This window comes from Pelobates fuscus, chromosome 1 (assembly GCF_036172605.1).
Source record: "Pelobates fuscus isolate aPelFus1 chromosome 1, aPelFus1.pri, whole genome shotgun sequence".
Taxonomy (NCBI): Eukaryota; Metazoa; Chordata; class Amphibia; order Anura; family Pelobatidae; genus Pelobates; species Pelobates fuscus.
In genome coordinates, this window is record NC_086317.1 from 438,439,947 (window position 1) to 438,458,177 (window position 18,231).

The window sequence follows — 18,231 nt, forward strand, 5'->3', positions numbered from 1 at the left end:
CAAACATAATTGTGACGTACAAGGTGGAAACAGTTGAGGGTCATTCTAGGCTAGTTTGTCTAGTTCCTTGATGCTTTAGCTGTAGCTGGCTCTGACATTGACATTTAAATGGTTAGTACTATGTTTTAGGGAATAAATGTTAAAACCACCATGGAAGTGGGGCACTATACACGTTTGTGGGGCACGAGTATATAATAAGAAAAAGGAACAGATAAATCGCCTGGTAGTCAGGCTTGTCAGTATGGAATCAGCAGGTGCCAGGCTATCTGGGAACATATCTAGTGGGTGTGATCAGGCGTTATCAGGTTGGAAAAGAATATTTTAAGAAGTGCAAAGCCAAATAAAAATGAAAAAACAGTGAAGAGCACTTAGGAGTTCAGTGTTGTCCGTTAGGATAGGCCGGGGCAGCGGTGTCCCCTGTGGCGGTGCCAGGAGACAGTCCGTGGTCTCTTACCCGGTCGTCCAATGCTTTGTCCATGCGGTGATCAGAGGTCGCCTGGCAGTGGGTAAGTATCGTTCGTGTGAGCTGTACAGCCTTCATCTCGAGTGGGGAGCTGCCTGCAGTCCAGTGGTCCTGTTAATTACAGTTCCAGGGATAGGTGAGTTACAGCTGTGAGCGCTGATCAGTAGTGGTATTCGGAGTTAGACATAACAACCTCGCGTAACTTGCGGTGTGACCCCAGACGTTGGGAGCATATAACACAGTTCAGGTAGGTTGTGATAGGCTATGTAGTGACTGACCCGACTGCAGCTGTGGTTTGGTATGCTGGGAGTTCCGCGTGTCCATGCCTGCCTTCGGGACCGGTAAGCCATGCGGCCGCCAGTCGCGGGTCAGTTCAGGTGGTGATGGTAGCGTATGGGTCTGGTGTGAGGCCTTGTGGGACAAATGGGACAGTCCTGGTTGGGTCCCATCTGTGTCGCGGGGAAACTTGGCTCGTCTGGCTTTGTGGTTTGAGGGAGTCCAATGTTAGGCCTAGAGATTGTAAGAGTGGGACTGCGTCACTCGGTTCTCGTATCTGGTGTAAGTCAGTACCTTGTTGGACCGTTAGGGTGTGGGATGGTCGCCAGCGGTAACTAAGGCCTCTTTGACGGATGAGAGTGGTCAGTGGCTGAAGGGATCTTCTCCAGGCCAGGGTGCCGTTGGAGAGGTCCGCGTAGAAGCTCAGAGCCCTGCCGTCGAACTGCGGGGGCGTTTTGCCCCTTAGGGCATCCAGCAGCGCCTTTTTGTCATTGCTGTTCCGGAAAACAAGTATGGTGTCTCTGGTGGACCCAGCAGGTGCCTTAGGTGACTTGGGGACCCTGAATATGTTTTCTGGGTGAATGTTCTCTGCCTGTGCCGGCGGTAATATCGTTCTGAGTAAGCGGTTGACGACCTGTGGGAGGTCTGCCTCCGTTGTATTCTCCTGGAGCCCCCTTAGTTTCAGATTGTTACGCCTTCTGGCGTCTTCGTTCTCGGCCCTGCGGTGTTCTTGAGAGCGTTGCTGTAGTTGGAGCTCCAGGACAGTGCGTTTGAGTTCTTTAATGTCCTCAATATTTGTGTCGGTGAGGGTCTCCACTGTAGTTAGGCGGCTTGTTACTCCCTTTAGGTCCCCCCTCAGCGCTGTGATCTCCTTGTGGATATCGTCGTGGTGATCCGACAGCATCTGCCTGAGGATTGCCACTGTTACCGGTGCGGAGTCCTGAGTGGCGTTAGACGGCGGTGAGGGTCGTCCAGCTGTGTGGGTTGGTAGATATTCCTCCCCTGAGAGGTCGTCGGAGAAATCCGAACAGCCTCCGTGGAGCGCCGCCATGTTAGCTTCGTTTGCGCCTCGGGCCTGCCGCCACATGTCTCCGATGGTGAGTCCTGGGTTGTTTTTCCCCGGGTTTTTTTTCGTGGTTTTGCGACCCATCTTGTTACGATGTGGGCCTGGGGCAGTTGCCGTGGTTCTGTAGCCGTTTGGGTGGGTTTTTCTCAGTTTTTGCTCGTTTGGGCCTCGGAGCTCTAGGAGAGTGCGACCGTTTGTGTCGGCTGTCAAGCTCCGCCTCCTCACGCAGTACAATTTTGTTTTAAACTCACAGCAATTCAGAATATTTACAGTTCGGATCAGTGTCCTTCTATTGTAGACAGTGCAACATGCAGCCATGGTGAATTGCAGCTGAACGTGCAAATTCGCAACTTTTGGCACAGCAGCATTGACACCATCTGATAGCTGTTGGGTTGTTTATTTTTTTAATCACCGTATGTTCATTCAGGGCCAGATTAACAGCCCAGTGGACCTGGTGCTGACAATTATGATGGGGCCTAATTACAGAATCGACCAAAAACACTAAAACCGTCATACCTCCAAGCGTCATGTATCTGATGGAGATAGTGTTGGAGGGAAACTCAAAGGATGCAGCTATAAGAAAACACACTCTATGCTAATCTCTCTCTAATTTATGCTTTCATCTTTCAAGTAAATCCATACCCCCTAACAGCAGTGCCCAGTGAAGCAGGAAGTTAATGTGCAGGGTAAAAGGGTGGGCCACTGACGCCAACCGCGTGACCAGACCTGCCAGAAGGGGCGAACATGCCCAAAAAGGGGGCATGTCTGTCCAAATAATTGGAAGGCCAGCCTGGCATCAGTGTCCCTATGCTTATCAGTGTCCTCATTTCTCCCAGTGTCCCCATGTTTGTGTTTCCCGTGTCACTAGGATACTAGGGGACTCTGAGAGACATGGGGACACAGTGAGACATGGGGACACTGAGAGACTTGGGGACACTGGGAGACATGGGGGCACTGAGATACTTGGGGACACTAGGAGCACTTGTGGATACAGACATGGGGACACTGGGAGACATAGAGACACTGGGAGACATGGGAACACAGACATTTGGGGACACTGAGAGAAATGGGGACACAGAGACATGGGGACACAGACACTGGGAGACATGGGGACACAGACATTTGGGGGACACTAAGATACTAGGGACACAGACATGGGAACACAGACACTGGTACACTGGTACACTGGGAGACATGGGGACACTGAGACACTAGGGACACTGGCTGGGAGACATGGGGACACTGAGACACTAGGGACACTGGCTGTGATGCATGGGGACACTGGGAGGCATGGGGGCACTTATTGACATAGACATGGGGACACTGGGAGACATGGGGACACTGAAAAACTTGGGGACACTGGGCGACATGGTGACACTAGGGATACTGAGAGACATGGGGGCACTGAGGCACTGGCTGGGAGACATGGGGACACTGGGAGACATGGTGACACTGGCTGGGAGACATGGGGACAAAGACATTTGGGGACACTGGGAGACATGGAGACACTGGGGGCCATGGGGACACTGAGACACTTGGGACACTGAGAGACATGGGGACACTGGGAGACTAGGGGACACTGGTAGCCATGGGGATACTGAGACACTAGGGGCACTGGTTTGGAGACATGGGGACATTGGGAGACATGGATACACTGTGTCCCTAGTGTCTCCGTGTCCCAATGTGTCTTCCAATGTCCCTATGTCTCACAGCGTCCCCATGTCTCTCAGCATCCCCATGTTTTACAGTGTCCCCTACTGTCTCAGTGTCCCCATGTGTCCCCTAGTGTCTCAGTATCCCCATGTTTCTCTGCTGCCTCCCCCCCCCATTCTTCACTTCCCTGAGCTGTAGTCTGTCTCTGTAGGTTGGGAGCTGCTGTCTCTCTGTGCTGTGTAGCTGCTCCCCCGCGGATCAGTGAGTACGGAGAGGCAGGGAGGGATTTGCTGCTACTTTCTATCCCTGCCTCTCTCCAAACACAGTGACCCCTACTGGCTTGTGCTGGTATTGCAGAGTAATCTCCGTTTATACTGAGAAACATATCTGCATTTGTATTACTGCAATACCGGCACGGCCAGGCAGCCTCAAATACCGGCTGTGCTGGTAAAATACCAGTCAGGTGGCAAACCCAAGAGTAGTGTGTAAAAACAAAACAAAAAAAGTAAAAAAATCATTTCTTTTTTTAAGTGGGCCTATTCCATGGGCCTGAGCCTGGAGCTGCAGCTCCATCAGCCCCTATGTTAATATGGCCCTGTGTTCATTGCCTTTTCATGGATCCTGCAGCCTTTAACTAATGTTCTATTTTTGGTACCCTGACTACAGTTACAAGTTCTATAGTGCCTTTTTTGCCTCATCAGAAGTATTGTGTTGTGTCCATGTACTAATTAGGATCTAGTCTGCAACTTGTGGCTTGAGTCAGTCCAATCATTGCGCTTGTTTAATTTATTTATTTATTTTGTGGGTAAAAATAAATCTGTTTGCAATCACCTATCTAAAAGACAAGGGAATGAATGGGAGGAAGAGCATTGGCTATCTGAAATCCCTCATCCTCTCGCTTGTTCCTAGATTTTATTCCTAACTGTGGATGTTTTGGTAGAAGCAGCATGGGGTTGTCTGGGTGCCTTCCTCGACTTGGGTCTTCCTACATCACCATCTCCCCACACATGGGATGTTTTAAGACAGGATATTCTTATTCACAACATCATTACTTCCCCATACATGGAATGAAAAAAGAATGGAGATGCTTAAGCAGCATTGGATCCCTTTATTTGGAACTCACCATAACAATTAAAGGTTTCGCCATTTTTTAAATGTATGTTTCTTTTTTTGTTTTTGACCATCTATTTTTAATATCAATGTTTTACGTCAATGTTTGGTTAGAATACAATTACAAGAGTAAAACAGAGATATTGAATGGTGCATAACAAGACAAGATCACAGTGACAATCGCATAAGCATGTTTAGCAAACATAAACTATTTTATGTATAAAGGTTTTACTGCTCATTAGGGAGCAGCCTGTAGAGTGAGTAGGGCAGTATACACGATCGTCAATGTCATAAGGTATCATCAATATCAATCCCATTGTAAAGCGCTGCGGAATTTCATGGCGCTATTTAAATGGCATAATAATAATAATAATTAGGTACGTTATCAGGCTATCGGCTATATGCCCCTGATCTTAAGATGGTTATGGCGCGACCAATCGTCAAGCGCTGCATAGTAGATTGATAAGGCCAGTTGAGAGGCCTGCAACTGTTGCACAGAGTCTTGTATTCCATTCAGTCCTTGTTTAGGCCCACAATATCCTGTCGGCAATGGTTTGCGTGTCTGCTTTAATAATCGCCACATCAGTGGCCAATAGATTCTTGATTTCTGCCACAAGATTATGAAAGTCCTGCTTGGTGACAGGTTTAGATCTTCCGTGAGTGTCCGGAATAATGGGCTCTTGTCTTGGGTTCTGCTGCAGTGGGGCCGGTTGACGAGTGATCCAGCCGGGCCTCTGAGGTAGCATGGCCCTCAGGCGCTGCCATTTAGGGCCGAGTCTGTCGCTGGAGCATGTCTCCGATATCCCTTGATTCTGATAGCATTTCAGGTTGGAGACGCTAATTCTTCTCTCCCATGTCGTATTGGAGCGTCGGCTGTGGTGTGCTGCGTGCAGATCCTGGCTCCAGAACTCCAGCAGGAATCAATCCGTCGAGTACAGTCGCCAAATCGAGGCCCAGGGGTGGGTAGTGCGCCCCAGGTCTGTGTTTTTGCCGTTTTTACTTTGACATGTGTAAAAACGGCATGTATCGTTGCGGCAACCTTCGTGAGTGAAAAGGCAGGTCTAGAATGCTTGATGAGGAAACCCAAAAAACAAGCTTAAGTGGGAGAAATTGAGAATAGTATGGAGCGAGTTGAAATGGCGTCCGCTCCCTGTCAAGGTCAGGCCCCTGAAATTTATGTTTTAACAGTTACTTTTTAGATCAACTTTTAACCATTTTGATTCTAAAGGAAAGCTTTAGTTTGTGTCACATTATTCCCCACTTCACATTCCCAGACTGTTAAATGTAATAATAAAGCATACTTTCATGGTGAAATGTAAATTTAGCCCTGTTCATTAATTTCTTTTAGATCCTTTAGCAGGGACATTATCTAGAGAGAAATTCCCCCATAGTCTGTAATTAGAATGGGAGTGCTCATTTACATAGAAATTAGTGTTCTGAAATAAATGTCTCTGTACTGGATGTCTTCAGCTTCATTGACATATAAACTGATATGATGATTAATATTATTCATTTCTTGCACATGCTTAGTAATTGGAAAGTTATTATTGAAACATGTTTAATTACTGATGTATTCCAGAGACTGTAACCACATTCCATTACCTATGCTAGTTCAACTGTAAAAATGTTCATAGATGCTCATTAAAGTACCGTTCATTAACAGACTGCCTGGATGACTTACTGAGATTGTGTTCCAATAAGCTCCAATTATAGGCAGGCAAACAAGAAGTTAATTATAATTAGCGGGGCCCTAAATTTCAAGCCTGAGCTTTTGAGTCTTTTATAAATATAAGAACAGCTTTAGCGTGTCAATGCGTGTGAATGCAGGAGTGTAATTGTTTGCCTTTTTAGTCTGTCTTCTGGGGTGTACAGTATATGTTGAATGTAGGTGTATTTATTTTTTCAGGAGTGTATATGAATTCAAAGGTGTATTTGTGTGAAAAGTCTGTGTGTGAATGCGAGGGTGTGTTCAAGTAAAGTGTTAATGTGTGAATGCAAACATTTTATGTATGGGAGAATACAGGGGGTATATACCTTTCTCTATCCATGCCACTTTTATCACTTCTGAAGACACATTCCATCCCCTCTTTTATTGTTCTACTTCGCTTACATCACTGTCATCTTGTAGCCATTCATATCCATTTACTCTCGCCATTCCATTCCTATCCTCATCCATGCTGCCTCTCCCTATGCCATTTTCTTTCCTCATTCGTGTCACCCTTCCCTCCATCTAATTTTTTGTATCCCTATGTCCCCCTCACTCCCTCTGAATTGTCCTCCATCTTAATCTGACTTCCTTTACTATCAATGCCCCCTTCTTCTCTATCTAGCATCCCCTTTTTGTGCTCATTTCGTATCCCTTTCTATTTCTAACAGGTATCCCCAGCTCTCCCTACAATGCCCCCCTTTCTGTTCCTAACAAGTACCTTCGTCTCTCCCTTTAATGCCCTCCTTCTGTTTCCTTGTCTCCCCCTTTAATTCCCCCCTTCTCCATCAGTGTCCTTTTCTCTCCCTTTAATGACCCCCATCCTTTATCATTATTTCCGTATCAAGCACCCCCTTCTCTTATTGTCTTATCTTATCAAGTGTTCCTCTGCACTGGGCAAGGTACATTCTAACGGTGAGGAAAACAATGAAAATCCTTTACATTCAGAATTCTGGGAAAGTTACATGAGTAGAAAAGCATTGGTTTCTTTGGCTGATGTATAGAAGGATTTTATATAAGTAGGTCTTATGGGAGCAAACTGCTTTATTTATTTGTTCTTTTTATTGTCATTGTTTAAGAAACGTGTTGCAAACAGGTCTTTTTGTTTTATAGCCTTTGGGTACCAATTAGATATATTATCATAGCGTTTATGGATAACACACATGGAAACCACTTTTGTTACGTTCATAAATGCCTTAAAGACAGTCACTACAGACACAATATGCTACTTAAGAAAAAAGAAGAAAAAAATAACATTGAGAAATAATCAGTTATGTTTCTCACAAACTGAAGTCAATTTACTTGGAAGAGTAGAATGATAAACTGCAGAAGTATAGCATTTATTTATATTGTAGTTAGATTTGGTCCAGTAATGTTATCTGAGTGGGACCAAACGATGATGATGAACCTATACGATGCAGACCCAACTGAGACCACCATCCAATGATACAATGTTTATACATATAAATATAGCCAGTGCTCTTGCAAATAGTTCCCAATTTTTCTTTTGTTAATTGATATTCTGTGTCCTGAGCTTAGCTTTTTTTTTTTTTTTTTACTACAGTGTTCATAATTCAAAGTCAATTTTAAATTTAAAGGGGCCCTATAGTGTCAGGAACACAAACGTGTATTCCTGACACAGTAGTTCTAAAACCACTGTTGGGTTAGAAATCAATTGAATCGATGCATCTCTGTTAGGAGAGTTCAGTATCTCGATGCACAGTCTCTGAAAAGACAGTGTTACATTAAAAAGGGTGCAGGGACTGACAATAATCTGTAGATGTTCTGGTGACTATAGCGTCCCTTTAAGGTCCGAGTAACTGAACTGAAAGCATAACAGACTTAGAAAAGGGTTCCATTTCAGATATTTTGACCTTAAATTTGAAAATCACATTAAATTTACCTTCAATTCTCACTTAGTGAATAACCGAGCTATTTTCTAAATACCGTTACTGAACCTGTCCTTGAAAAGACTCGCTGCCTAAATAGTTACTGTGTCACTAATACTGACATTTGACATTTTTATCTGTTTTTGTTTCTGGTTTCACTTATCACTCTATAATACTGACACACCAGTATGTATTTTTTTTCGACCCTGAAACAGAATAATGGATCAAAATACACTGACAAACACAAATTCCATAATCACATGTCCCTTAGAAAGTCTTAAACAAAACCTGTCCTCTACATTGTACCTGCTTCTAAAGGAAGAGCAAATCACGCTAACGGTTAGCATATTCTATAGCAGGGTTGGCCAAAAGGTAACTCCCCAGATGTTAGAACTACAACCCCCATGATGCTTTGCACACCTTTACAATGCTTTAGAATGACAGCGCATCATGGAAGCTGTAGTTTTAAAACATCTGGGGATCTAACTTTTGGGCACCCCTGTTCTATAGTAACAGTGAGCAGACATGGATTCTGTACGCTCAGCCGTTATATATATATACATGCTCTGTGTCTGTATGCCAGGTTTAACCATCCACCAATCGTGCAAGAGTCAGATCCATTCACACGCAATGCTGTGACATGGAGACACATGGGCTTTCTGTGTCTACACACCGCGCGGTGGGAATGTGGAATGAGAGTCTCCTGATTCCAGATCTCTCCTATCCTGTGTTTTGATTATAATGAGAACTATGCTGATCAGCATTAAACAACTATTAAAAAAATAGACCTTTGACTTAAATAAATTCAAAAGGCATGCTATTAATCAGTGTGTGGCTGTTTGCGATTACTGTAATCGCTGCAAATTCATTTACATTCATTCAGCACTGATGAAGTTGGTAAACATTGTAACTATTTCAAATGAGAAGCAATTTGCAAAAGCCTTTTAATCAGACCAGTGCTTTATCTTATAATTTGAAGAGAATTCCTCTTTTAAATACAACACGATACAATATTGTAACAACAGATTGTAGAACCCGAAAGCTGAAATCGCTGTGTATTTCACCTCAATTAATATTAATTTATGTAATTATAGTGTTACAGTTTAACGTTCTTCCTAATTTGGTGCAATGCAATCTATTACAGCTGATAGTTCAATAGCTAGTGCTCCTGTTACACTATCTAAAGGTTAATTTTTATTCCCAGCATGGTCAATCCAACATTTTCTCTCCCGAGGTCAATCAAATTAGTAAAATTGCGTTAGGTAATAAAAACAATTGGACCCTAGATTGAAACTTGTAATTTAAAAAACTATCTGAAGCTAAATATATCCTTCTGGCCTAGCCATGTTATACTATATATATATTTAACATAACTAAGCACCTTTTGTACTGGGAGCATATGAGTTAAAGCACGCAGTCCTAACCTTTCTCTGTTTTCGAACGTGTCATTATTCATAGAACTTCTATCTATACCCCTGTAAGTTGTAACCTTCATTACGCTATTTGATTTGTCTGTATACCTTTTACAAAAGCCAGGAATATGTAACAGGGTGTCAGTGTATCTACTGTTAAAATTTAGCTTGAATTAGCGCCTGGGTTGCAGTACCAAAAATGACCACTAGTGGCATGCAGAAGACAACAATTTACTAGCAGAATGTTTCCTGTGTATCTGCAAAGTTTCGGTGCTTCCAAAAAGTATGTTATGGGATTTTTACAACTAAAGTACACTTGCTTTGTGTGAAATACTGACTACTGTCTCATAATGTATAATCATCATGTTTAGAGAAATAGCAGTAGAGAAGGATTCATAAAATGAAGACATTTTAAAAAACGTGTTCATATTTGCTATCGAGAAGAAATGTGCCATTTACGCATGCATAACACACTTTGAAAAATATGGACAGTAGTTTAAAAATGCACCTTCTCATCTGATGTTCTGTAGGTAAACAATCAAGCTTCAGCTTGGTAGGAATCCTGAACCAGATGATATCTCATATTGCTTTCTATGAGGCTCCAGTTAGTTTTGGATGTCACTTGAGTTATAAACTGGAATATGAAATGCTCATTACGAGAGAGTGAAAGCTACGAAAACCTCACATAACAATCATTTCGTACAGCAGATTTTTAAACATATTGTTTGACATCTGCAATATATATTATGTATTTAGCTGAAGCAGGTTTCCAAGGGATAGATCTAAATGTGGTTTACAGCTGTCATTTTGGAAAGACGTGGATAATTTGTACGTTCACAGTAGCTGACTGACATTTTGTCTTCTGCTTTTTCAGAGTGTCTCCGCTGCAGAAATCTGAAATTGTAGACATGGTAAAGAAACACGTGAATGCCATCACGCTGGCTATCGGAGATGGTGCCAATGATGTCGGAATGATACAGACCGCACACGTTGGTGTTGGGATCAGTGGGAATGAGGGCATGCAAGCCACCAACTCCTCAGATTACTCCATAGCACAGGTCAGGAAAATAGCAGCTGTCCTGGGTTGCTGACAGATGTATCGGCTACATGGTACCTCGAGGTAGTCTTAAATCATCCACATATTGTATGGAACTCTTCTGTGACCCCACTATCACAAACTAACACTGAGCATAAAGATCTTCTTTTCCTTTTTTTTTTTCTAAACTGATTTTATGGGTTACATTGCCTAAAGTCATCTAAGGGATCCTAAAATTTGTTTAGTAAGGTAGAACTTCTCAGCACAATAGGGTCTTGGAAAAAAAATTCCACGCACCATAACTTCTAATGGTGAATGGTTTGACTTCTTACCTAGGGTCCTCCCTTTCTACTACTAATGCCGGAAGGCCAGGAGTTCCTAAGCAGGAACTTCTGTGAGTTATCCTGAGCTAAGCCCTGCAGGACTTGGCTGAGAGGTATCAGTTGAGAGCTAATGGAAATTTCTTCTTGAGAACTTCTGGCTCTCCGGCATTAATAATGGAAGTGGGATTGCACCCAGTGGACCCCAGATAAAAAGTCAAATAGTTAACTCCTGGCACCATAACAATTACAATGTGATGTAGTGGTTATGGTGTTTGGAACCCAATAAATAAAATGTATAGCCCTTTTTTGATGTGTGCTTTTGGGTTTCATTCTCTTGAAAATACATTTTTAATTGCTCGGTACATAAACGCACTCAGGGTTGTTCATTAAAGTGTGAATTGTCTGAATTTCAAACTTGGAGAATTGCGAAATATATTTTTAATTAGAATTCACTTAAAATGAATAACTATGCTAGTGAATTGTATTTAATTAAAGGTTAAATGTATGCAAGATTTGAACTGGAAAAAATATATATATTTTTCTTCTTGTTTAAAAATGTACAATTTGCAAGATTCCACTAGTTATTTATAAATACAGATTCTATTGTATTTTTTTTTTACATCAAAAACACACATTTTGCCAAAAATAACATACTTTTTATTATAAATTGTTAGCAGTTACGGTTACCTAGAAATATTTCTTACTCAGTACTATTAGCTCTGAGAAGGTGATAGATGCATGCTTTCAGATTTTATTCTATAATGTCTCTTTGGTGAGCAATTCATTCCCTTGTAATGCATGACATTCAGTGTGGAGGAAACTTTATTTGTGTGCATTAAACGTAGCTTTATCAATTGATTTATAAACCAATCTCTTAACCTCAGTGACATTGTATTTGGAATTGCCTGCACATTCTTTCCACATGTGGTCAAATCTGCATCTTAGTGAAGCAATGTGTGTTGTAAATTATCGGCTATTTGTCTTTATCAGCAGTAATCCCTCCCTGCCTACAATCGAGGCATCATTAAAATATGACAATCCGTCAGTGATGTGGGTTATACAAAGGCAGATGCAATAAACAGAAAGTATCTTGTAGATTTCAGTGCATGCCTTAGACACGCTCATTTAATTCTCATGTGAAGGTAAACACAATAATGTTAGTAATGTAAACCTGTATTCCTAACACTATAGTGTCCCTAACTAGTTTAGGGATTCCCCCCGTATGCCGTATAAAATAAATGTTTTTATTTACCTCTCGTCCTCCTGTAACGTCATCGAGGAGGCATGGCTTCCTTCGATGATGGTAATCCAATGATCCTCAAAGAAGATCATTGGAGATCAGATGTTCATGCGCGGTGTGTGCTGCACACGCATCCAATGCTTTTCATAGGAAAGTATGAAGTGCCTCTGGCAGATTTCAGTATGGCAGCCACTAGAGGCATGATTCTGCAAATGGCAATAATCTACTTTGAAGGTTAAACATACAGGACCACTGCACTTAGACCACTTCATTGACATGAACTTGTCTGGGTGACTTTAGTGGCCCTTTTTTAAGCAAATGCTGCTGTGTACAAAGTGCAAAGCTGGGGTAAAGTTCTTCAATCAAGACTAACGTTTCATTAAGTTCCATTGTGATTGCTCCATTTCTGGAAATGCACCAAAGAAATTATCTTAATGATTCAGGACGCATCATTACCTAGAAAGAGGGCATGTTAAGTTTGGTGTGCATGCTTACCAGTTTTTTTTTTTTCAAATTTTTTTTATTGCTTTATGACTTGTAGTACATATTATATATAATGGAGATCAATCACACCATATCATATGGTATGATGGATCACACCAATATGATTATAATGGAGATTAATCACACCATAATAATAAAAACACTTGGTGCTTTTGGAGAAATTTGTAACACCGAAGTAAAGCTTAAACATTGGTTCTTTCTTAACCCTTGAATTGACAACACAACCGGTACTGAAAACCAGGTAATTTAATAATGTGGATTTGAAATCTGAAAAACAGAGAACGTTGACTATGATAGTATATTTTTAAGGGAGCGCCCCTCAGTCCCCTCCACCCATCCCAAAAAAATGCAGCTGTCTTGGAAGATTCTGTTTTGCCTCATGAAGAATACATGCTGCACGAAATGATGTTTATGTCCTAGTTTATTTAATTTTTTTTATCAACCTAAAAAAGTATATTTTTCTGACTTTGAATATCTGAGTAAAAATAATCTTCTCCCATTGTTTTAGTTTTCCTATTTGGAAAAGCTTTTACTCGTCCACGGAGCTTGGAGCTACAACCGGGTGACCAAATGCATCCTGTATTGTTTCTACAAGAACGTGGTCCTGTACATCATTGAGGTAAGATTAATGAGAATGCAGAGCCCTCTTGCCAGCCAGAATGTCAGTACAGTTTGCAAAGTTTCATGGGATATCCGTTGTCTGGCCTTTGCTTCAGCCAAATACAACAGACAAAACTGACACAGGCATTTATCAAGTGGTGAGTTTTGCTAACATCATTCGCACAGCCGCCTCTATACATGGCTCATCTTACTCTATTCACAGACACTCTTAAACGATATGCACCAAGCACAAAATCCATTAAGTGCAAATAGACAGCTGCCATAATATTGAAGACGCACATGTTCCAAGCCTTTAAGCACTTGCAAGAGACCTTCCCAGCTCTTTATATTTCAACTTCAAACACGAGTTTCCGTAGCTCGATTTTGGCTGCTATAAAGCTCCACAGCTATGCTTTCAATCCTGCACACAAGGTAAATCTGTGTATAAATCCCATGCTGGAACTCACAGCTACCAAATACAGCCTGTGAGAGCCTCCTGCTTTGATATCTATATCACTGAAGATATGATACTTGTGATCTTCCCCCTTTCTGAACTGGTCAGGGGGTCAGCCAGGATAGCTCCTTCTTGATCCGTGAGGGCATGCTAACACTGCCAACAACACTGTATGAGAAATCCCTCACATATTGCGGAGGGAACACCAAATCCAGGAGTCTCCCTTTGTTGGTCAGTTACAGTGTTTTTGTGGGCTGCTGCCAATGTTTTAGTGGAGAAGGGCGATTAAGAAATGAATCTTTACATTTGGACATAACATTAGTAAGAAAAAGCTGAAATGGGAAGATTAAAGCTAAAATGTTGACATTTTGTTCATTTTATCTTAAAATCCTCATACTCAGACAGACAAATATGCACATGCACACACACATACACACATATAGATAAAGACAGGGAAAGAGAACTATTTTTAAACATATATCTGTCACACGGCTTTAGATGGTATTTTAATTGGTATACACAGCTTTCCGAGGTGCTTCTTTGTCTCAGGAGAGATGTGTTAGAGGCTCACTTTAAGAATCATATCCACTACATGCGATGGTTCCTTGGTGTATGGTTTGACAAGACAGAGGGCACACTTGTAGCCTGAATTACCCGTCACTGTAATTGCTTATGTGGAAGTCCCACTTTTGCACTATCCATATCAATTTCATCCATATTTTGGTGTCACTGACTGACTGAGCGAGTCACTGAGGTGGATGAAACTGATCCTGTGGACCTTCCAAATTAGCAGGCCACAGGTACCACGTTTTAGGAACAATACCTGAAGATGGTTGAAATAAGAACTCTAAAAAGAGGCCTATAAGCCCTTTTTGCATGTTGTATTTGGAGCTTGGACTATCCTTTTGGGTAAGCGTGGCAAAACCTTGCTATATATTGCACTCCCTTTTCATCTTCCAAGTATGAGATGAGACAGTCCAGATTTAAGACTTTTGTTCCACTGTTGCCAGATTTCTCCCTGTGTTGTTATGCTCCTCGGGACACCAGAGTTGTTTGCCCAGTTAAGAACAGTTAAGCTCCATGCGTTGGTCTGGACTGTATGTCAACTAACATGCATGTACGCAGTGCTAATTTACCTCCTTTTTCTCCACTGAGGTATCTTACATCACCACCACGATTTTATAGGTGTTTCTCACATCACTACCACAAATGCTGGCATTATTTACAAAGCCTGACAAAACATGAAAATAAAATGGCTGCTCCCTTTCAAAACACCCAACATAGTCCGAGATAACCTAAATGATGTCATGTCAACTGGCTGGTATTTCACATTCCAGTCATCAACTGCACATACACTATGACTTTCTATAATATGCACAGAAATTACTTTCTCTGGCAATTGTGATATGGGTACCAAGCTAATATGAGACTGCACTGTGGCATGGAGATAATGGAAACTTCTATACACATTACATATTTAAATGTGAAAAGGCAACTGTATAGTTTTATTAAAAAATACTAAATTGGAAAATGGCCCACAAAATAATTGATTCTATTTTTAAACACGTTAATGTAATTACAAAAATGAACTTTTATCGCATGATATTTGGAGACTTTTGCATAGCTACAGGCATACAGGATAACTTGTGACAGAAACGTAGGCCTCAATTTAATATTTTTCGCTTTTCAAATCACTTGAACTGTTTTTTCTGATAGGGATCAATTGAAAAGCTTATGGAAAATTATTCAGTTGAGGCCTTAATATTTATAAAATTATTTATTTTCAAACCAGGTTTACTTTCTTAAAAGAAGGTAGGCCCAGCCCAGCCTCGAGAGACCCTTGGGAGATCATATTAACATTACCCCAGCAGATGTCCTTAGGACAGGAAGCACAATGCTTCCAGAGAAAACATCAGATCAGCACTTTGTTGAATTTCTTGTAGCAAAATAAACTGACTGCCTTTTTTGTTATAATGTGCGTACAATATTTTAAATTGTTTTCACTTTTGGAACTGATGCATACCTAACTGTGCTTCTTTGTGCCAGACCTATTTTCTCAATTTTAGATTTTCTAGTCTTGTGGCAGAATATCATAACAGACTCTGTGAAACCAATGTTCTAGAATGGCTGACCAGAACGTATTGACCTGTACTTATAGCTGATAACACACGTGCAACATAGGAGTGTGGAAGGGATGTGCTATAGGCACCCCAATACAGGGCTCAATAATGCTTCCTGACTACAGTTTGAAGTAACAGCTTATTAATTATAAATATATTGTATCTATTTATAAAACTGAAAATCGGTGCAGCTTACAGCTCCCCATGGGCGTCCGCATGGGGGGGGGGGGGGGGTAAGGATTTTCCAGCTTGTGCTGCTATTTTTCGTTTCAGTGTGAGAATACACTGCAATACCGGCACCAGAAGGTGGTGCTGTGAATGGAGAAAGGCAGGGAAAGGAAGCTACAGCTTACCCTTGCTTCTTTCTCCTGACTGCATCCGCAGGGGAGCATCACAGAGTACAGCCAGCAACCCCTAGCCTGCAGAGGCAGCCTACAGATCAGGTGAGACATAGGGGGGGGCAGCCTACAGATCAGGTAAGTGAGAAATAGGGGGGGCAGCCTACAGATCAGGTAAGTGAGACATGGGGGGGGGGCAGCCTACAGATCAGGTAAGTGAGACATAGGGGTGGGTGCAGCCTACAGATCAGGTAAGTGAGACATGGGGGGGGCAGCCTACAGATCAGGTAAGTGAGACATGGGGGGGCAGCCTACAGATCAGATAAGTGAGACATGGGGGGGCAGCCTACAGATCAGGTAAGTGAGACATGGGAGGCAGCCTACAGATCAGGTAAGTGAGGGATGGGGTAAATGGAATGGAAGGTAAAGTATAAGGAGCAGAAATGAGCAGAAAGGTTCTGCAAGGAGCAGGAGGGGTCAGCAAGGAATAGGAAGGGGCAGCAAGTGGCAGCAAGAAGGAAGAAGGAAAGGTTTGCAAGGAGCAGGAGGGTTAAGTAGAAGGAGCAGAAATGAACAGGAAGGGGCAGCAAGGAGCAGGAGGGGTCAGAAAGGAGCAGTAGGGGTCTACAAGGGGCAGGATGGGTCAGCAAGGAGCAGAAAGGGTCTGCAAGGAGCAGAAATGGTCTGCACGGAGCAGGAAGGGGCAGCAAGGAGAAAGAAGGGGCAGCAAGGAGCTGGAAGGGGCAGAAAGAATCAGGCTTTGGTACCTGGGCCTGGCAGGAAACTTTGGACCTTCTCATCTCCCCAGGTAAAAAACATATCAGTGTTAATGTGTTCACTTTTATTTACTGACTGTCAGGAAACACAGAGTGCCGCTGGGTTGGGGTGCCGCTGATTGGCTATTCAGCTGGCACTCTGAGACAATCAGTAGCTCCCCATTCATGAAAACGTAAAAAAATTTATGAATCGGGAACTAGCGATTGACTTAGAGTGTCAGCTGACCACTCTAGCCAATCTGTAGCACCCATGCCTGACGTCAATCTGCACTTCCTGACACTCCGTTTCAGAAGCTGAATACCACTGAGCGACCTGGAGATCTGGAGCTGGAGGAAGCCTTTGGGGTTAAACTATTTGAGAGCGGTTCCACCCCTTAAAGGAAAGAGAGCGCCCAGGGGCCTCCTTGCATCATAGCATTTTCATTTAGATGAAGTTGTTATGGTGACCAGAATGTTCGTTTAATTTGATTAAAGGAACACTATAGTGTCAGGAAAACAAACAAATTCCTGACACCATAGTTGTGAAAACGCTATTCACCCCGGCTTTATGTGATAATGACTATGCTCCTCCCCTTCATGACGCTGTCAAAAAGAAGCCAAGCATGGATGTCATTACAATTATGCCCCCCCCCCCCCCCTGAAAAATTCCTGCGGACGCCCATGCAGCTCCTGTAAAAATAAAGAGTCATCCTCTAATACGGAAGATCATCAGTTCAAATAATCTCTCAGCCAATTAATTGCTTATTGTGGATAGCATTTGGGAAACAGGGCACGTGCGGGTGCTTCACATATAGAAGCATTTCATCAAATGATTTTTTGGTTTTATAAAATAAAACAAAGTGGACACACTATTAAGCCCTGAAGCACTTCAGCAAGCATTCCTTTCAGTTCTTACCTGAAATTGTGTGTCAGTATGGGTTAGCTCATTATTTGATGGGATATAAAAATCGTGAAAATGATTTTGTGTTTATCAGGTTACTTCTAGAGTATTTTCTTCCTGATTTTGCTTAACATTTATTATTATTTAAAGGAACACTAATGCATACATGTGATACTACCTATTTAGGTGTCCCTCCCCACCCATTTGGGTTTAAAAGGTAAGTTTTACTTGTATCATGTGGCATGCTAGTTTTTCCACAGCTGCCCTCCCATCCCTCTCCTTACCCCAGCTGAGATCAATTTTGTTGATCTCAGCCAATTCAAAGCTTTCCGATAGTGAACCATTGGGTGGCTAGTGTGCACCTGTATCATATAGGTGTCAATTCA

At 42.3% G+C, this 18,231-nt stretch overlaps 1 protein-coding gene across 2 annotated transcripts in view; it reads left to right on the top strand.

The window, feature by feature from the left end:
• Window positions 1-18,231, top strand: part of ATP8A2 (ATPase phospholipid transporting 8A2) — a 673,473-nt gene that overhangs the window by 353,048 nt on the left and 302,194 nt on the right. For both annotated transcript variants that reach the window (XM_063429614.1, XM_063429623.1), the window contains exons 26-27: window positions 10,449-10,632; window positions 13,186-13,296. In XM_063429614.1, the coding sequence (XP_063285684.1) occupies window positions 10,449-10,632; window positions 13,186-13,296 (295 nt within the window). The remainder of the gene's footprint in view (window positions 1-10,448; window positions 10,633-13,185; window positions 13,297-18,231) is intronic.